The sequence below is a fragment of the Callionymus lyra genome, chromosome 1 (assembly GCF_982586985.1).
Source record: "Callionymus lyra chromosome 1, fCalLyr1.hap1.1, whole genome shotgun sequence".
NCBI classification, from domain to species: domain Eukaryota; kingdom Metazoa; phylum Chordata; class Actinopteri; order Syngnathiformes; family Callionymidae; genus Callionymus; species Callionymus lyra.
This window is the reverse complement of record NC_141818.1, coordinates 22,504,653-22,523,352: the sequence shown is the minus strand read 5'-3', so window position 1 is coordinate 22,523,352 and position 18,700 is coordinate 22,504,653. Positions and strand designations below refer to the sequence as shown.

General features: G+C 41.4%; 1 protein-coding gene across 1 annotated transcript; it reads left to right on the top strand.

The window, feature by feature from the left end:
- Window positions 1-987: 987 nt before the first annotated feature.
- Window positions 988-15,931, top strand: lrrc75ba (leucine rich repeat containing 75Ba). Its single transcript, XM_087797404.1, has 4 exons — window positions 988-1,466; window positions 4,029-4,157; window positions 7,030-7,142; window positions 13,961-15,931. Exons 1-4 carry the CDS (start codon window positions 1,182-1,184, stop codon window positions 14,556-14,558), a joined length of 1,125 nt encoding a protein of 374 aa, XP_087653530.1. The 5' UTR covers window positions 988-1,181; the 3' UTR covers window positions 14,559-15,931.
- Window positions 15,932-18,700: the final 2,769 nt, after the last annotated feature.

Sequence of the window (18,700 nt, the reverse complement as noted above, 5' to 3'; positions counted from 1 at the left end):
GAGAGATAGACAGAGCAACGGGGATAAAAGACACACTAGAGAGACAGACAGCAGAGAGATAGAGAGCAGAGAGATAGACAGCAGAGAGACAGACAGCAGAGAGATAGACAGCAGAGAGACAGACAGCAGAGAGATAGACAGCAGAGAGACAGACAGCAGAGAGATAGACAGAGCAACGGGATAAAAGACACACTAGAGAGACAGACAGCAGAGAGATAGAGAGCAGAGAGATAGACAGCAGAGAGACAGACAGCAGAGAGATAGACAGCAGAGAGATAGACAGCAGAGAGATAGACAGCAGAGAGACAGACAGCAGAGAGACAGACAGCAGAGAGATAGAGAGCAGAGAGATAGACAGCAGAGAGACAGTCAGCAGAGAGACAGACAGCAGAGAGATAGACAGCAGAGAGATAGACAGCAGAGAGATAGACAGCAGAGAGACAGACAGCAGAGAGATAGACAGCAGAGAGATAGACAGCAGAGAGATAGACAGCAGAGAGATAGACAGCAGAGAGACAGACAGCAGAGAGACAGACAGCAGAGAGATAGACAGCAGAGAGATAGACAGCAGAGAGACAGACAGCAGAGAGACAGACAGCAGAGAGATAGACAGCAGAGAGATAGACAGAGCAACGGGGATAAAAGACACACTAGAAAGACAGTAGAGAGACAGTAGGACAAGAAGCATCAGAGGGATGGACGGGACAGAAAACGACATCAGCGGGAAAACAAAGTGATTGACAGCAAGTTGAGACACAGATGTTGATTGACAGGTGTCAGGGACAGTCAAGAGTGATACAAGAGAGACTATAGTGGAGAGAGAGAAAGGTAGGAGACAACATTGTGTTGATTGACAGTAAAGATAATGAAAAGGTGTAATAACAACAGAGTGATAAAGGAGAGAGAGAGAGAGGGAGAGGGAGAGACACGTGTAAAAATAAACAGCAGGGAGACGGTGGAGCGACAGACAGGAGAGAGAGAGACAGCAGCGTGGATTGGTCGCAGCTCAGATCCAACAGCAGAGGAAACAACACGACGATGAGGACAAGGTTTCAGGAGCGAACGTGGAGCCGCTGAGCGTCTGTTTGTTTGTGTTCACCCTCCACCGCCAGCAGCGACTCCTCCGAGCATGGACCAGGGTTTCTGAGACACTCGTCCCGCACCCGAGGATCCGTGTCGTCATGGGCTCCAGGCTCAGCAGGCAGAGCAGTCTAGACAATGAGAATTTCTCCAAGAAGCGACGCAAGCTCCAGCAGGAGGTCGGCGCGGAGGGCGAGAGGAGCGGCAGGACCGGAGGAGACTTCCTGTTCGCGCTGATGCTGAAGTCGGACAAGCTGCCGGGGATGCTGAGGAGGAGCCACCACAGCCCGTACGTGCGCAGGGTGGCCTGGATCAAGGAGATCCAGAAGATGCTCCGCGAGCGCAGGATCGAGCAGGCGGGAGACGTGCTCAAGCTGCTGAGGAAGGTGAGTCAGACCGTGACCTTTCACCTCTGTCGTCAACCTGGTCACGTGGTCATCTGTCTCAGCGGGACACCTGCGGGAGTCACGAGGTGTGAGTCACACACGCGCGCGCAGGTGAGCGAGGATGATGCTCCTGGAGGAGATCCTCCGAGTGTAGGTCGTTTGTTATTGTCATGGAGGCCTGGATGAGTCAAGGGTCTGGAGATTTTTATTCCAGTGGAAACATCCTGAGTTCATTTGTCCTTGTCTAGAGCTACAAGTCTGATCCAGCAGATCCTGTTGAGCTGCTCACCTGTTCAGACCTTTTGTTTGGCTGTAATGACGTATATTTGGTTGTAATGTTTGTATCCTGTGTCTCTCAACCTCAAACAACCTGTGAAACATAAACGTTATACATGAAAATGTTTGTACGTCATCATACTATCATGCCAAACTATAATGTATGCATTAAATACACAAGATCTCATTTACCATCACAGCATCGCCACAAACACCATTAGATGTTTTATCACGTCAGATTTATACTACCATTGTACGGTGTAAAGTTGATATGTTGTGTTCAAGTGCTGATATTGCTATCCTTTACCAAACTTAAACTAGCTTAGAAAATAACTTGAATAGAACATTCCTCATAATCACAATAATCATATCATCAAGCATGTGTCTTTATCACTAAAGGCAGGAAAACTGATCAGATTTTTGGCTGTTTTTCATGTTGAGGACATGACAGCAGCCACCAATATTTTTTACAGAAATAGACTGCAGTTGTTTTTCGAAATAGTTTCCTTAAAAAATCTAATTTACCTCCTGATATATTTGAATCAACTAAAGGCTGCATTGGATTGTCGCACAATATAATTATTATTAATATTTTATTACTACTGAACAATAGCATTGACTTCATTATGTAACACAGAACAGTTTTATTGACAGAAAATAATGTCAGTAAATGTAATTTACTCTGATCAATCAGAGCTGATGGGGAAGGAGAAAGATGTGAATAAACACATATATTAATGATTAAGTGAAGAAATAAATGTATTTGAAAATGTTAGTTAGAAGTGTCATTAGATTTCATCTCCCAAGATGGATATTCTGATATATCATTGCCGGAAATAACTTTTAAGACTATGTGACAATTCAGGCTGTTGGCAAAAAAGGTCTTCTCTGGTACCTAACTGTCTTCAACCCTTGTGTTGTCCCTGGGTCAAGGTGACCCGGTGGCCCGAAAAACAAATGTGCTTGAGGTCACCCTTGTGTAGTCTCTGGGTCGAGATGAACGACCTCCCAAAGGGTTAAAAATGTCAAAACTCTCGCCGGGATAGGCGACTTCTGGAGCTCAATATTAAATTAATGTTGTTTTCATAAACATGGCCTTTAATTTTGTTTCAAAGACGAATGAAATGAACTTCATTTGGGAAGCAAACGGAAGGTGCAGTGAAGGGTTTTCTCTCCTTCACCTCCTGTGAGATTGTGGTACAACACTGCTCAGGAGGATGTAGGTTTATTCGGGAGGTGACGGAGGTCTCGCTGATCTCATTTGTTTGCTCGCCCTCAGGCTCTCCTCCGTCTCCTCGCTGTCGGCCAGTCCAGTGTTAATCACTGTGAAGCTTTGCCACGGGAGACACTGGGACCTCCTTAATCAAGCCGAGGAGATAAAGCGTCCAGCTCGGTGACAGGCGCGTCACGGGGGACTCGCTTCGTCTAAATGAGCTCCATGTTATTATAGGCAAAGATCTAGCTTCACCCTGCTCAGGCCGCCAAGTATCTGCTCCCCCTTTATAATTGGGGTGAAGCTCCAGATATGAGAGAAAGCTCTGGGATTCTCAGAGGATCGGAGGGAAATCTTCAAACCCTTGTTTGCTCTGAAGTACGATCACATGCTGCAGTAACTTCTCCGTGTTTACTTGCCCTTGTTAAAGAGAAGCTGCCAGCCTGTCTATTGCGATCAATGCTCCAGGAATAATGTGCAGGCGCACACGTGTCTCAAAGGTTCATTCTGCTCATTAAAGTCGTGCCGACGACTGGAGCGCTTGTCATTGCGGTCATTAGTTCCTGGAGGATGGACTTGTTGATGGGTGCTCCCCACACGTATGCACCGACCTCAACACACTCGCAGCCACATCACTCAACCACCGTCACAAGGTCATTTGGTCGTTTTTGCATCGAACGATTTTTATGAGCCTCATGTTTTCAGTGGTGAAGGCATCACTCGGGTTTTTATGATCAATAAGAGACACTTAAAACAACCAGTTCATCTGCTACCCGTTGACAAATAGTTGCTTTTAGATGAACCTGCTTGCTAATAATAAACCTCTCTGTGTGCTGGACTGATGTCCAGATGCTTCAAGCAGAGAAATATGGCTGAATGATGTAAAAGTGACATCATATATGTTAAGTGGAACGCAGTGTTCCCTCTTTCATCAGCTTCCGTGATTAATCTTTTAAGGCGGACATGTTTTATCGCACTGCGAGGAGAGTTTTGAGCGAGTTAAGCATGTTTTTTCGCAAATCCACAGTGACACCGTTTCTGCATCGTAAGTGTTTTTCTCTGTCTGCTTCAAGGACCTGGGCCTGGAGGGAAGCTCTCTCAACGACATCTTGTACAAGAACGCTGCCTTCCTCAACCTGGTGGACCCCATCTCCCACGAGCTGCTCCTGAGTCTGGCCAGAGAGATGCAGTGTCCCAAAAAGGTACGCAGACCTCTGTAGGCCAGATGTACGAACTACATTTCCCACATTATTTGACTGTTGTGAAAGTTAGAGAATGAAAAAAAAGAAGAGATAAAGAGAGAAAAGGGACTTAATATGCCAAAACAAATGTCTGTAAGAGGGCAAAATTAAAGCTTAAACATTGTTATTCCATTGTATCTTTATTTTATTGAGCTATTCTGGATATCAAATGTAATAATAATACATGTTTATATCATATTGACTTGCTTTTCTTAACAAAAGAAAACGCTCTGTTTTTTTGACAATAAATACTCACAACATTTCTTCATGATCAGTTTGATTAGTTCTACACTGACCTCTCCTGGACCGCAGAAATACACTTAAAGGGCCTCATGTGGCCCTCTTGCCGTACTGTGCCCAAGTCAGCTGTATCCCCTACACCAGTGCCACACACAAGAGTGAAGAACAACCCAAAATGATGTCCAAAAAGAAGTGAAATCGAAGTTGCGGTACAATAGATAGATAGATACACTTCTATCTAGTTATTTGGGAGCCAGCCAATTATCAAGTGCACTTAAGTGTGAGATAAGGGTGAGATAAACCCTTGTTTGGTTCACAAGTGAGAATTAAGAAGAACCTTTTCTGGGAGACTGTAACGTAATTTCGTCTTTTTCACTTTAAATTCTGATGTAACTTTTCACTCTTTTATTTTACATTTTACAACATTTTCAGTATTTTTCACATCAGAACTTTCAAGTCAATTCATCTGTTGGATTCTTTATTATTCAAGGCTTTCTATAATAATAACAATACAAACTATAGTCACAATTATAATAGGAATAGTATTAATAACTATCATTTAGCTGTTTTTACTCCAAGTCTGTGATCAAAAAGTAAACTTTATATTATATGTTTTATTTTATTTTGTTCGCTCTGCGCTAAAAAAAGCTGCATGTTTGAGATCCTTGCTGTACAGTAAAACATTTATGTCAAAGTAGACAATCATAAAGCACTAAAATATTCCTCTGAAGAAGTGAAAGAACAGGTGAGGAGAAAGGGGGAGAGAGGGGAGGGAGTCTTTCTGAAATAGATGAGGCAGAAAGCGAGTGATCAGTTATTTCAGGAGGATGGTCTTGTGATGAAGGGAGTTATGGACTAGTTAAGATTAAAACGGGTTTTGCGAGGAAGACCAAAGACGAGTGAATTACATTCATCGTGACATGAAGTGATGAAACTGTTGAATCAAACTATTTCCATTTCAATGCACTGACTTAACACCAGCCAGTAATGAAATGAACAAAAAGCAAGATAAGTGATGCAAATGATGAAGGACGTGCAAGAGCTCAACTTTTAATCTGACGAGATCCTGACGAGAAACAAGAGCTTGTATATGTGAGCGACGTGCTCGTAAACACATTTCCCTGATGAAGCTTTTCTCTGTTAATGACTTCTCTGGATCAATAAAAGTCCAATCTGGGAGTTTATGGACTTTCACAGATGTATGGAATAGAGGTCCAAACTGCTATAATTCAAACCCTGAATCTTTGTCTGACTTCAGTATGACTTCTGCAGCGTCTGCCGTGAATCTCACATTAAGACTCTGGTCTGCTCTGCAGCAAACACAGCTAATGAATTCAAACGACCAGCGTCTGTGTTGAGCCTCCTCTCTCTGTGAACTTCCTGTGTTTCCTCTGTCGATGCTCGCCAGTTAGATTAAATTTGCCTGCTCCAGCCGTGCAGGTAAATTGTGTTTTACTCAGCAGCTGCTCAAGGCATGGCGAGCACGGACAGACCTGCTTTCCCTCTTATGTCGATGAGACTCTTCCTGTGCTTTGAAACAGGAGGTTCATTATTGACAAAACAGGTATTTACACTATATGGTGCTCACAGTCGTGTTCGTCCTTGCTTTGAGATCTTTGATAAGATAAATGAAATATGTCTTCAAAGCATCAACCTGTTGCATGTTTAAATAACTTAGATCATCATTTTCTGATATCCTTTTTAAAATCGAGCTCCAGTTTTACATTTACTATTTTACTTTTCATATCCGTCTTTTTACACTGCTAATCTCTTCTACAGTTTCCTGACTCTATACTGGTATATAAACCCTTTTTTATTTGTGATACAGTGGAGCACATTAGAAGGTGTATTATATCAAAATACACAAAAGTATGCACATATTATTAGGTAGATAAATCATTTTCTGATCAAACACTTTATTATCGTTCCATTTATAAGTCTGGTCACACCTTGAAAAGCAGTTTAACTTCCGAAAAAGACAGCAAAAAAACGAAATATGTGTTTGGTATTACTTTTGAAAAGTAATATTTGACTACAGGGTGGATACTGAAAGTATATTCCGAACAAGAGGCTGTAAGTAGGAACTTGAAGTGAGAAAATATTTACCAATAGAAGTACGACAAAAGTAGGTCAAGGTCAGGGATATCACAGAGTACACTGAGACAGACAACCAGTTGCACACACACTCACACCCATGTTGAGTTACTTAACTCCTACGCCACGCCGCCCTTTATCCTAAATTTATTTTTTACATTCATTTCATTGTTGGGATTTTCACCTCCAAAAAGTGTACTATATCATCATGAAATAACTAATTTTTTTATAGCTACTATTTCTTTCTGGAGCCTAGAACATCACTACGTATTGTCAAAAAAAACATTTAATAAATACATGATGTATAAAGTAGAAACACAGTTACAAATATATTTCATAAATCAATAACAAGTCTTTTAAATTTAAGTTAAAAACTTGCTTTCTTCAAACAGAGATATTACTTTTCCATCTTCTGTGTAGTAATACTTGAAGTATTGAGACCCTCATAATTGGTGTCTGGGGCACATATCATCTCTCATCGTCCCGTCTGTGTCTGCAGGATGCCGACACCATCAAGTCTTCGGACAAGATCTGCCGGCAGCTGATCTACCACCTGACCCCGCACTCCAAGTGGCTGAGGCAGAGCATGTCCAGACGGAAATCCCAGGCCTGGTAAGCTCCTGTGTACCCATAATTCCACAGCTACACACAGCAGCCGGGCTCGGCTCCATCCACAGCTTTAGAGCTTTCCCTCTCTGTAGCTGACATCAAACCAGGACAGAACCAGCCACGGGCTGACCTGGCCGGGTGCCATGGTTACCATAGCTGTCATTCATTTCTCTTCTCTAAAGTGTGTGAAGAGCGAGTGTGCGGCTGCTGGCTTCTCTTTCTTCTCCAGCACTTTTGCCAGTGTGACGGAGACGAGCTGTGAAGGTGATGCCGAAAGTGTCTTTGTACTTGATGAATGAGCGAACGTGTCGGATGTGAAAATCATGATGAGCTTTCATGTCTGTCGCCGTGGCTTTTCTTGTGTGAAAGATGGAGAAGCAATAATTCTTAGCTATGCTTTTTTTTTTTTTACAGCTGCAGATATTGCAGTCTGTTTGGGAGAGATGGACCTTTGCTCACCAAAAGTTATTAGAGTGTTTTTGCTTTGAATATTAAACACTGTAAGAAGTTTGATAATACCAGGTTGATCATTTGTGCGATAGCACATTAAACCTGTCATCCATTGGAGCTCTTTCAATCCACTGCAAAGTGCTAAATAATTGTTATGACTTACAAGCGTTAAACCAGTGAAATATAGGAGAGCCAAAGGCATGATTAAGTTGTTCCTTTTCCTCTGCACAGAAGCTAATTTAAATATACTATACTAATGAAATATCTTTTGTATCCGAAGGAGAAGTTTACTTTTTTAAGTATAGTTCTGTATTTTTCATGATTGTTTGTGGTGTCGTCAATTAAACTACTGTGAATTAGACAACCTTGTGTTATAAGGGAGAACATTGTCGCCACTTATTTTATTTGATACACCAACATAAGGCTCTGAACACTGAATTTATTGTTGTTATAATGTTGTTAATCGATGCTTTTAGATGGATTTACCCATGGAGGAGTATCACTCAATCTACGATTGCCTTATCGCAGCAGTTGCCATTCAAACCACCCAATAATCACTCACCTAAATCTTGTTCTGGTTGAAATGTAAAGATTAAAAAATATGTAAAACAACACAAAATAGATGTCGTTTCCATTTCTATTTAGGGGCTAACATATTATTTTGATTTAGTTTCTTTTTAAACCTGCGTTGCTGGTCCGTTGTCCGAACCTCTGCTTCCAAGACCGACAGCGCTACGGAGTTGTCACGAATGTGCAATGCATCATGCATGAAGCCGTTGGAAATACACTCATTGATTTTTTTAATAAAAACCTATCTTCATTGATGTAACGCATACATCCACTGTAATTCAGGTGTAATGATTTAACAATGACAAAAGAAAGGTTAAAACAATCTCTATTAAGGCTTAATTGCTGGATAAGTGCTTTATTGATTTATGACCTAAGCTAATGCTACTAAGCAAAGCTAACACAATGCGAAGCTAATGCTAAGCAAAACTAACACTTTGTGAAGCAAGCACTAGTTGACGCTGACGCTAAGTAAAGCAAACGCTATGTGAACCATACACTAAGCAAAGCAAACGCTAAGGGATACACACAGTAATAAAAGCTCAATCTAAGCAAAGCTAACGCTAAGCAAAGCTAACTTGTTTGTTGTAGGATTAAAGTTGCCACTAGTTTCCGAGCACAACTACTCACCAAGGCTGATAAGTGAAAGATTCATTAGCAAAATAGTCACCCTTAAAATACAGCCATTAAAGAACGCTGTGGTAGAGTGGGAGTGAACTGCCCATAGGAGGCGCAATAGCTTTGATTTCAGGCAATCTCACTTCACCTGGCAAAATTCCTCATGCGCGCCAACTTACACGCATACAATTTAACCACAAAATAATCCTGACAGAACGAAGCATAAGTGTATTAGCTGAATATAGGTTTATGGACAAACCTCTGGTTCATTTCTTGAGCATCATTCCGAGCAACACTTCAGTTGAAGCAGTGAGCCGGAGCACGATGAGAAGGTAGCCGACTGTTTGAAGGTGAAGGGGATGTTCCAGCTCTGGGTCTGTTCAACCAGACTATTTCCTTTCATTTCCCTGGAGTTATTCAGCCAAACTGACAAAATGTAACAAGCGACAATCTCAGGGAGGTTGCTGGAGTATCTGAGCACTATTATCGTGACACTAGTGTTTTTTTTTTGGACTAACTATATTGCAGTAGTAAGTACACGTGAGTTCAATGTGTTTCAACAATTGTAGCATAACTGAGTGTACTAATCTTTTTGGGTGAGGGAAATTGGAGACACAAAGCAGAGGAAGTACTTTTGGTTAAAGGATGGGCGTGTACTTTACTGATGTTATATCTATCGTCACAATTATTCTGCGGTATTATGATTGTTATTTAGCACCTTTGAGCTTTTATAACAACACGTTATTGCTATCCTAGTATTTTCTGAAATAGATGCTTGAGCTCAGATGCTGATGGGGCAGGAGCAGGGGTTTGATACTTTGCTGCAGTGTTTCTGACCACTTTACATTGCGACAGAGTACCCGCTAAATAATTTACGCACTTCTTTGCCCTTTTGTTTCCATTACGATCCGTCAGTGCCGTCGGAGGTCGGTGGTTTATTTAACCTGGAGAGACAGTGAAGTGGCCTGTAGTGCCGACTCAGTGTCAAGATGAGTTATAACGTCAGCCTGTGACACTCACAGGACTGCAGTACCTGTCACCAAAGTACTGCGTTCTCCTGATGGTGGGCTGATCATGAGAGCTCTGTGGATGTGTTCAACTAAAGTAGAGAAGAACATCATATGAGTTGTTGCTGAGAGAATACGAGCTGCGACGGCTGGGTCGCGTCGTGATCTTATGCGGCACCAGCTGCCGGGTTTCTATTGTCTGGCTCCTCCTGTGTGGCAGAAATCTCATCTTCAGCCGAGTTACAAACCTGTAATGACTTGCATCGTGCACAGACGCCCCTGCAGGTGCCGGCGAGGTTAGATCACGTCGCTGCCTCTCGTCTTTTTTTTTCTCCGCTTTGTGAAAAATGGATGTCTGAAACATTCTCTCAGGACGTCCATCCTTCTCCCTGATTAAACTGATACCAGAGGAAAAGCCACTGATGAAACCACGGATGGAGTGTTTGGGGAGACATTGAAGTGAAAAAGAAAAAGCATTGTTCTCAACAAGAGTTCTCTTGACCATGACTTGGCACTTATCTTATTATATATTTACTAGTTTCAGCCTTTTTTGTGACATTTATGAGGACGTTTTATTGAATTTATAAGTGTTTTGTGATCCATTCATTTAGTTCAAGTTACTGTATATATTAAAGATGTGGTTGTTTATAGAGTTTTGAAAGATGTTTAACTGGCAACTAATGTGAAATCCCAAGATGAAGTCCCTCATCATGACGATGTTTTGAAGTTATTACTTTAAGTTCTACCCCGTCTGAAATCTGGGCGAACGAGAGGTTACAAAAGCAGAGTCGTAACAATGGCTTCTCTCCTCCTCCAGCCAGCTGTAGTCATGCCCCACCTTTTTAATAGAGATACTTCCTGGATTAATGACGCTGCGTGACAAATATTTGATGTTTGACCAATCAAAACAGAGTGGGTGTGGTTATGGTGAAGAAGTTTTAATCTCCAGAAAAGAGTGTTTTCAGTGGGCGAGGCTTAAGCACATTTTCTAATGTAAATATTTCAATTAAATTAGACTTTTGTACAAACAGACACATACTGCTGAGTATAATAGAGGAATCAACACATTTGTTTTCCTTAAAAGATTTGTTTTGGTATTTGTGATTTTTGTATGTTCTCCCTGTGTCTGCATGGGTTTACTCAGGCCACTCCAGTTTCCTCCTATATTCCAAAAACGTACAGATATTGATTGGGTACTGTAAATGGTCCATAAGTACCATATTTTTCAGACTATAAGAGTATAGACGAACAGGTCTATATTCATACGTAAGGCTCAACCAAGTATATTAGCCCAATGTGGCTTCGTAGCTTAACAAAGTCGGGCTAAAACATTTTGACATCTTTTATAGCGCTGTGTATCACGTACAATCTCTTCAAAGTCAGTAAAGAGAACCAGAATTAATACAGTACCAGATTATTATGACGTGTTCACAGTGTCCTCTGCATCTTGCCCTAGGCAGCTGGTATAGGATATAACCCGTGATAGTGATAGAAAGTAAATAAATAACATTTATATAGACTTTTGCTGGTGTGTTGGGTGGCTTGTGATAAATGTAAACAGCTTTATCTTTAGTTCTACCAGAAATTATATTTGTTTAAATTGTTCCTCTCTTGGGTGCGACACAAAGTAATGAGTCTGTCTGTAAATAAAATAAACTCTACGTGGTGCTTTTGAGGAACTCTGGGGAAGTCAGTTGCTAGTGACTACCATTAGGAGTGTGGACAAAACAAAACAATAAATCACAAACCACTGACAAATAACTAAACCCTTGCCAAATGTATCTAGTGCCACAAAATAGAAGCCTCTATATATTTATAAATCAAAGGTTGGTTATGCCTCGGAGCTATTTTGACACTTTTTTTTTGCCGACTCGTTTAACTTCTCTCTGCGATTTGTTTCAACAACTGATGGGTGGAACCTAATTATGCCTGCGAGACGAGAGATGGAAATCGACTTTAATCAGATCTACTCGCTGGCATTTCTGCTGTATCATGTCGCACAGATGACACACACATACGCAGAAGAAAGCACACAAGCATGAAGTAGGATAGGATTGACCTGATAGCAGTTCCATCGCATTTTATTTGACAAACAATGGAATGATAGTTCAGTCCGTATGTGATCCCTACATGCTTCCTCCACTCAACTACGGTGGTGTGAAATGGCGACATGGAAAGGTCGCAACCGTGTGTCGACATAAATCAGCCTTGAGCAGGCTAATCCGCGGTCATTGTTTCTCTACGGGAGAAGAAAACAGACACAAATAAACAAGGTACTTAGATTAAAGGGGATTAACCAGATTGGGACATTAATTCAGAAAGGTATTCGGCAGGCGTGAGCAGTGTGCAGTGCTAATGCTGGATAATGAAAGGATAAATAATTCATGAAACTCAGCCTGTTCTGTTGCCTATAGGAATTGTTTCAAATAAACAAAAAATATTTAGTGCAGTCAGTAGTTTTCACATCAATTAAAGGAGTCATACCTTCATTTACCAGTTTATACTTTACTGTTTGAGGTAAGCACATGCTAGGAAAACATAAGCACTAAACTAAGCCCTAGCATCGGTGTTAAATTAGGCATTTAGAGTATTGAATGTAATGGCGTGAAAACTGAGTGATAAAAACCCAAAATGCAATGCTTCAAATGGGAGATATTTAAAATGTAAAAGGATTGTATAATAGTTGCAGATGGTAAAAACATTGTGCTTCTTCTTCTGCACAGTTGTGCCTGTTCAGAAGCAGCACGTTGTGTTCAGGGCTGTCACGGCTCCCAGCATTCACTAAATTAATATTCTGTTTCATGGTGCATTTTTGCTCTCAGATCCAGTTTTTCGGGGTCAGTCTCTGCCACACTCAGCCTTCCTGTGCTTCTGGCGTCTCTAACATGACATGGCCGGAAAAGACAGCAGCCGAATAGAATTTTAAGGATAAAAATGAGAGTGATTTAAAAAAGTAGTCACAGTCATAATCAATGAAATGTGAACTTGCTGTTGTCATTGTGATTCATCACATCAGCTGCAAATGTGGTTTATTCTGTCCTGATTGACAGATAATGAAATGTAATTTAGTCTTTTAATAATATTTCATAAAAATAAGAGAACTTTCATGATTTTTTGAAAGAAGATATTAGTTTTTGAGGCATGGCAATGAAAATTGTCTGCTTAGAATTTGATTTAAAAAAATAGATAACCATCTGCAATTTAAATAAGTGCTCTTCAGAGATTTCCACAGCAAGTCTGCCTCCTCCAGCTTTAACTATCTTAGTCCGAATACACAACAAATCGAAACACTGAAGGTAGAGATGTTCTTTTGAATCTTTTTTTGTTTTAAGGCTCAGTGCAAGAAAGTTCTTTAGCAATGAGTTGATGTTTTACTTAAATATTATTTTTCTACAGCCTTAAGTTGTCTTGACTTTTGCCAATGTCTTTTACAAAATGTGTTTAGAATTCATAATAAAAGCTTTTTGCTGTTGTAAGTCTCCTGAAAATAATAATTGTCATTTCCACAACTTGGAATGAGCAGGTGCTGTGTATTTCTGCCAAGGACTCATATTGCGGACAGAAATTGAAGAGCAACTGAGTCAGGTCCCAGTGTGTCTCTGGCCATTTCAAAAGTGTTTGTCAGGATCTGGCTGCATTCACACAATTCTTTCATGTGGCCTGAAATTAGGTCACAGTCAGATAGCAGAAGCACATTTGAGTCTCAGGTGTAAAATGGACTTTGTTGAATATGTTCGGCAACAGTGTCCTCATTAATCTTTGTATTCAATCCACAACGAATGGCAACGTGCCACACTGTCCTTAAAATATAAAAATAAGTCTCATTTCCTGACATTAATCAAAAGTACTGGCTTTCTATAGTTGAAATCAAAAAGATATAAATAGGATAAAAACAAAGCTCTGCAAAGCCTCTTTCTGTCATGATTTATTCATCAATTTCAAAAAAGCTCCTGTTCATCTTCTCTGAAAGCGGTGTTTTTGCTTGGTGCTATAAACGGAACTTTTGGATGTTGGAGTCACGCGGGTGCTCTGTTTGCTCAAGTATATCCTCACACTCATGTGTGTGTGTCCGCCTACCGCTAACGTCGTCAACACAAAACTAGACTGCATGTGGCTGAGAAAGTCCTGGATCAAAGTATGTCAACTATGGCTGATTTTCCTTTTATTTTGTCTCAACAGTCTAAAGACAACGCTTCAGAAAAAGATCTCCAGTGACTCTGTCGATCTTTCCGGCATCCCTCTGTCCACCCGCGATGTACGACAGGTTGCCTTCTACCTCCAAAACAACAAAGACAGCGTGGTTGCGGTGGATGTTAGCTTCACGGAGCTCCAGGATGACAACCTACGGATTCTCCTCCCTGTGCTCGGATCCCTGCCTAAGCTCAGCACGCTGGCTCTGAACGGTAATCGGCTGACCCTATCCATTCTCAAAGACCTCACAGAGATGCTGAAGGAACCTAAGCAATTCTCCAGCCTGGCCTGGATCGATCTGGGCAACAACGTGGACATCTTCACCATGCCTCAGCCTCTGCTGGTGGCTCTGCGCCGGCGCTGCAGCCTGAAGAGCAGCCTGCCCACCATCTACGAGTACACAGAGGGTCAGCCCTACTGCTACCATCTGGAGACTTCCATCGAGGAACCGAGCCACTATGAGGAGGACGAGGAGGACGTCGATGTGGAGCTGGATGACTTGGAGAACAAGTTTGAGCTGGAGCCGTGGGGTCTAGGGGAGAAGCATCTTTCTAAAGACTTCACCCTTCACTACTGCGAGAGGTGATGGGGTGAAGGCTCCTTCAGATGTGGTTGAAATGTCCTCCCACAACACACCGTTACTTCCTCTGCCCACCTGCCCTCTCTCCATTAACCCAAACACTGTTTGGGGAACAAGGTGAGCTACATGTGAAACGCCAAGCTACCCCCAACCACGTCTGAGCGAAGTGACAAAGGTGGACTTACTGTGACGGTGCGAGAATCTCTTGGAAAAGAGATTCCGGTTCATTGAAGGATGGCTGGACGGGTGAAAGGCTGGTCTTCTCTCTCTCACTCTCTATATCTACGTCCTTCTCTTTATCGCGGTCCGAGGGTTGAATCCGGATCAGTTGCTTACGGGGAAGAGCATCCCTGTGGAAGAGGAGTCTGTTTGCAGTGTGTCTCTCCGGGTTCTCAACCGGGACTGAGAGTATCTCCAGCAGGCAGGGCCCAGCTCTACATCGTGTGTTCTCTGTTAATCTCTCAACAAAAGCTATGAGTTCAACGGACTATACAGCCGGCCAAAAACTGCTAGGTCAAGACTTTTTTGCATTCCCCTCTTTCCGAATGTCGACTTGTAAATGCCCTTGTGTAGGTGTAATGACGACACACACCAACATGGCTTGGTTGTGTTTTCACAGGCTAAGTTAGTGCACTTCTGGTCAACAAAGCAATCTTAGATGACTACAGGTAGGACTCGACAATGGGTAGCTATAAGTGATGTTTTCGTGCCGATGATTGCTCACCACTGCGTGTCAGCACTCGTAAACACCCGAACTGCCCGTCCTACATGTGTGTGGTGACGTGCTTCAGTGGCTCTGTGTTGTCTAGTAGACACAGACATGACTGTTAGATGTCTCCCCGACCGTGAGTCGTCATGTTCTCCACTGTAGCACATAATGATAAGGGGGACCAAAGCAGTGATGCACTTTATGACTTCTGCTTTAATTCCAGGTTTTGCTGTTTTAACAGTTACCAGAGGCATTTAAAGAAAAGCTGAACGCATACCTCTTTTGGGCACGACGATGACCAAATGGCTCACGATTGTTAGAAAGACTTACCTGTTCCTTCATCACTGAATATCAAATTAATGTTTGAATTGTCTCTTGTGCGTTTGTAACAGATGATATCCGATTATTACTGTAATATTACATGTATTTGTTTTGATGTTTCGTCTGATTATAAAACATGATGACAAAAACCCAGAAAGGACAGCAGGGTTGATGCTTCATTGATGAACACTATAAGAATGGACACACAGGGGATGTACAAATGAAGGGCAGGCGCTTCTTTCTTTGATTTGAGGTCTTCATTTTCTTGTGTCCCTGTCAAAATCTTGTCGCTTGTCTGTACTTCTGTCTCTTTTTCAATCTCTAACTGAAAATAAAATAATGAATCGAATCCAAATGTCTCTCTTTGACTTTATTTGAAGTTAGATTAAAAAATATAAAGGAGACTCTGATTTTCAGAAACATTTCATTAAACATTTGAAATAGTGAAAATAAGGAAAGAATGTGACCATCAGAGCAAGCAAGTTGTTGGTTTGAATCCAGTTTGAGTCTACATGTTTGCTTTCTGCTTAGGCTTACATGGTTTCCCACTACCACTGAAAATACTTAGTTAATTAGTTAATTCATGATTCTGATTTGAGAAAATCCTTCTCCTCCTTTCCTGGGAAAAAAACAATGAAGAATTAATAATTGCTATAAGATCACTGACAACAAGAGACAGACGCACAAGGAATAGAAGTCGGATGTGTAAAAGAGGGGTGCTGGAGCCTTTCCAGCTGTTTAGGGAAAAAGGTAGGGGACACCCTGAACAGGTCACCAGCATGTCACAGAGACAATCACTCACACCTACAGACCACTAATAGCAACCTTTTTATAGCGCGGACTGGTTTCATTCTCACAGACCGGCCTACAGATAAAAACAATAACAGTCCCCAGCCCAGTGGTTCAGGATCACTGAGAGAACTCAACCAACCTCTGTATGTTTGAACTATAGGAGGAAACCCTTGCAGGCGAATTTTGGTCAATCTGGATGCGAACCAGCCACCGTCTTGCTTTGAAAGATATAATGACAAAAATCGGGTACAAATGTCTGCTATAATATATTAATAATAAAAACAAGAATAGTAAAGTTAGTTTCAATTATGGCAAGGAAAATGACATTTTTGACGATAATTATATCGAATATAAAATGTTTGCTTAAAAGTAAAAATAAAAGCATTTCATTCAATTCAGAATATGACATTTAATAACAGACAGACTTTTGAATAAAGGAGCAGATAAATGAGAAGAGATTGAGGTGAAAGATCTTAGTAGTACAGGATGACGACTTTGTGTGTCTATCATCTACAACAACAGCAACATGTCGGTTTAATGCAAAATATTCTAACTAATATTCTACTGTTTTTAAAAGAAAAAGGAATATATATCATATACATGATACACAACATGCCTTATTGTTCAACACAGTTTATGGGTTATTCATCACAAATTGTATCTTTTTTTCAAATTTAAGGTAATTTAAACCCACATATTTTTATTTGTATTCTTTAGAATTACATGTTGGTCAGCCTGAGTTTGTGGTTCTGTCTAGTATAGATGTCTCTTGTATTGTGTAGAAACGTCTCATAATGTGTAAATGCTAAAGTCAGCAGGACTCTTGGCGTTTAAGAACAACAACAAAAATTCCACCAGGAATGACTTTACGATGTTTGCTTTCCTGTTTAGAGATTACTACTTGAAATTGAGCCTAAAAAGAATAATCTTGATTAAAGCAGGGATTAAAATTGAACCTTTCCTCACTTCCTGCCAGCGCTCATCTGCTGGCAGCTCCACTTCCTGTGGCTCCTGTAAGGTCAGAGCCCCATGTGACCATCACGCCGCACAAGTCCAAATACCACGCGACAGGAAAACCTTTATACCCTCCACCGATACCCTCCGCTAGATCCAGACTCCACAAATAAAGGTAACTCTGCTTGACACAGAGTTTGTGGAATATTTCCTTCAGCGTGGAGGTGTGCGCAGGAAACGGCCTCTTGTCCGTGTGAGTCACTGTTTGATCGGATTATCCTGCTCCAGCTGCTGCATGCTCTGACACGGGCAGCCAAATCATTTATGAAAAGTAGAACGGAAAATTCATGCCGATTGCTCAGAATAACCTCCGCGCCTCACAGATGTACGAGAGATTTAAAAACAAAAAGTGACCTTGTGATGGAGAGGTCGCTCAGCTTCATCTGTGGAGGAGCACACAGCCTGCCGTGCACAGAATTATCACCCATAGAGATGCTCCCTGACTATTCCCTTTTTATATATTTCACTTTTGTCACTCATTCTTTCTCATTGTGGTCGATTTCAACAGGTAACTCAATCCCTTATGCATTCCAATCCTGGTTGTGTATTGAATGTTTTTGGACTATGTGCAGATCCCTAAATCTTCTAGAGTTTTGTGATATATTTGGAAGCAGCTTTGAGATAAATTACACTTTTACATTTCATTTGTTGACATATTTCAGGGGATCTTCGTCTTGTAGTTTAGTTAGACTGAAATGATTCTCCCTCTGCAAAGTATCAATTGTGTACAATAAAATGTGGAGCAGCAATCTTTTTAATAAAAAAAAATATAGTAAAAAGAAAACAGATTTTTGCAGTTGCTGCTGTTGGATGATCGACTGTTCAGCACCATAACCTTCCCTTTGTCCATCTTGCTCAAAATACGTATGTCTTTTGCAGCATTCCCAACCATATCCAGTGTGAGTGTCTCCTGTTTAAAGCTTCTTCTTCTCTGTCTTTTTTGAGTTTTTTCTGTCATTTCTCAGTTTCTCTCGTTGATCACCCATGTTGTTTTTTAAAGTGGCGGGCCATGATTATCTGCCCGGGTTATTCTCATAGGCCTCATTCGTGGTTATCCTGAGAGGAATTCAGATCGAGGACATCTTCGCCACTGTCCTATGGTCTACCTTATTTTTATCAAGAAGAACCTTCTTGATGGCACTCCAGTGTCAGTTTCCCCTGCTGTGCTGGGCTCCACAGCGACACCCTCTGTTGGAGGTAATGTAAGATAAGTGCATGGATATAAGGTACTCCCAGGACTATTGTCTGCTGTAACATGTGGCAACTCGTTGATCTTACTCCGGCACCGGGCAGAGCCTCAAGGTGGATAAAC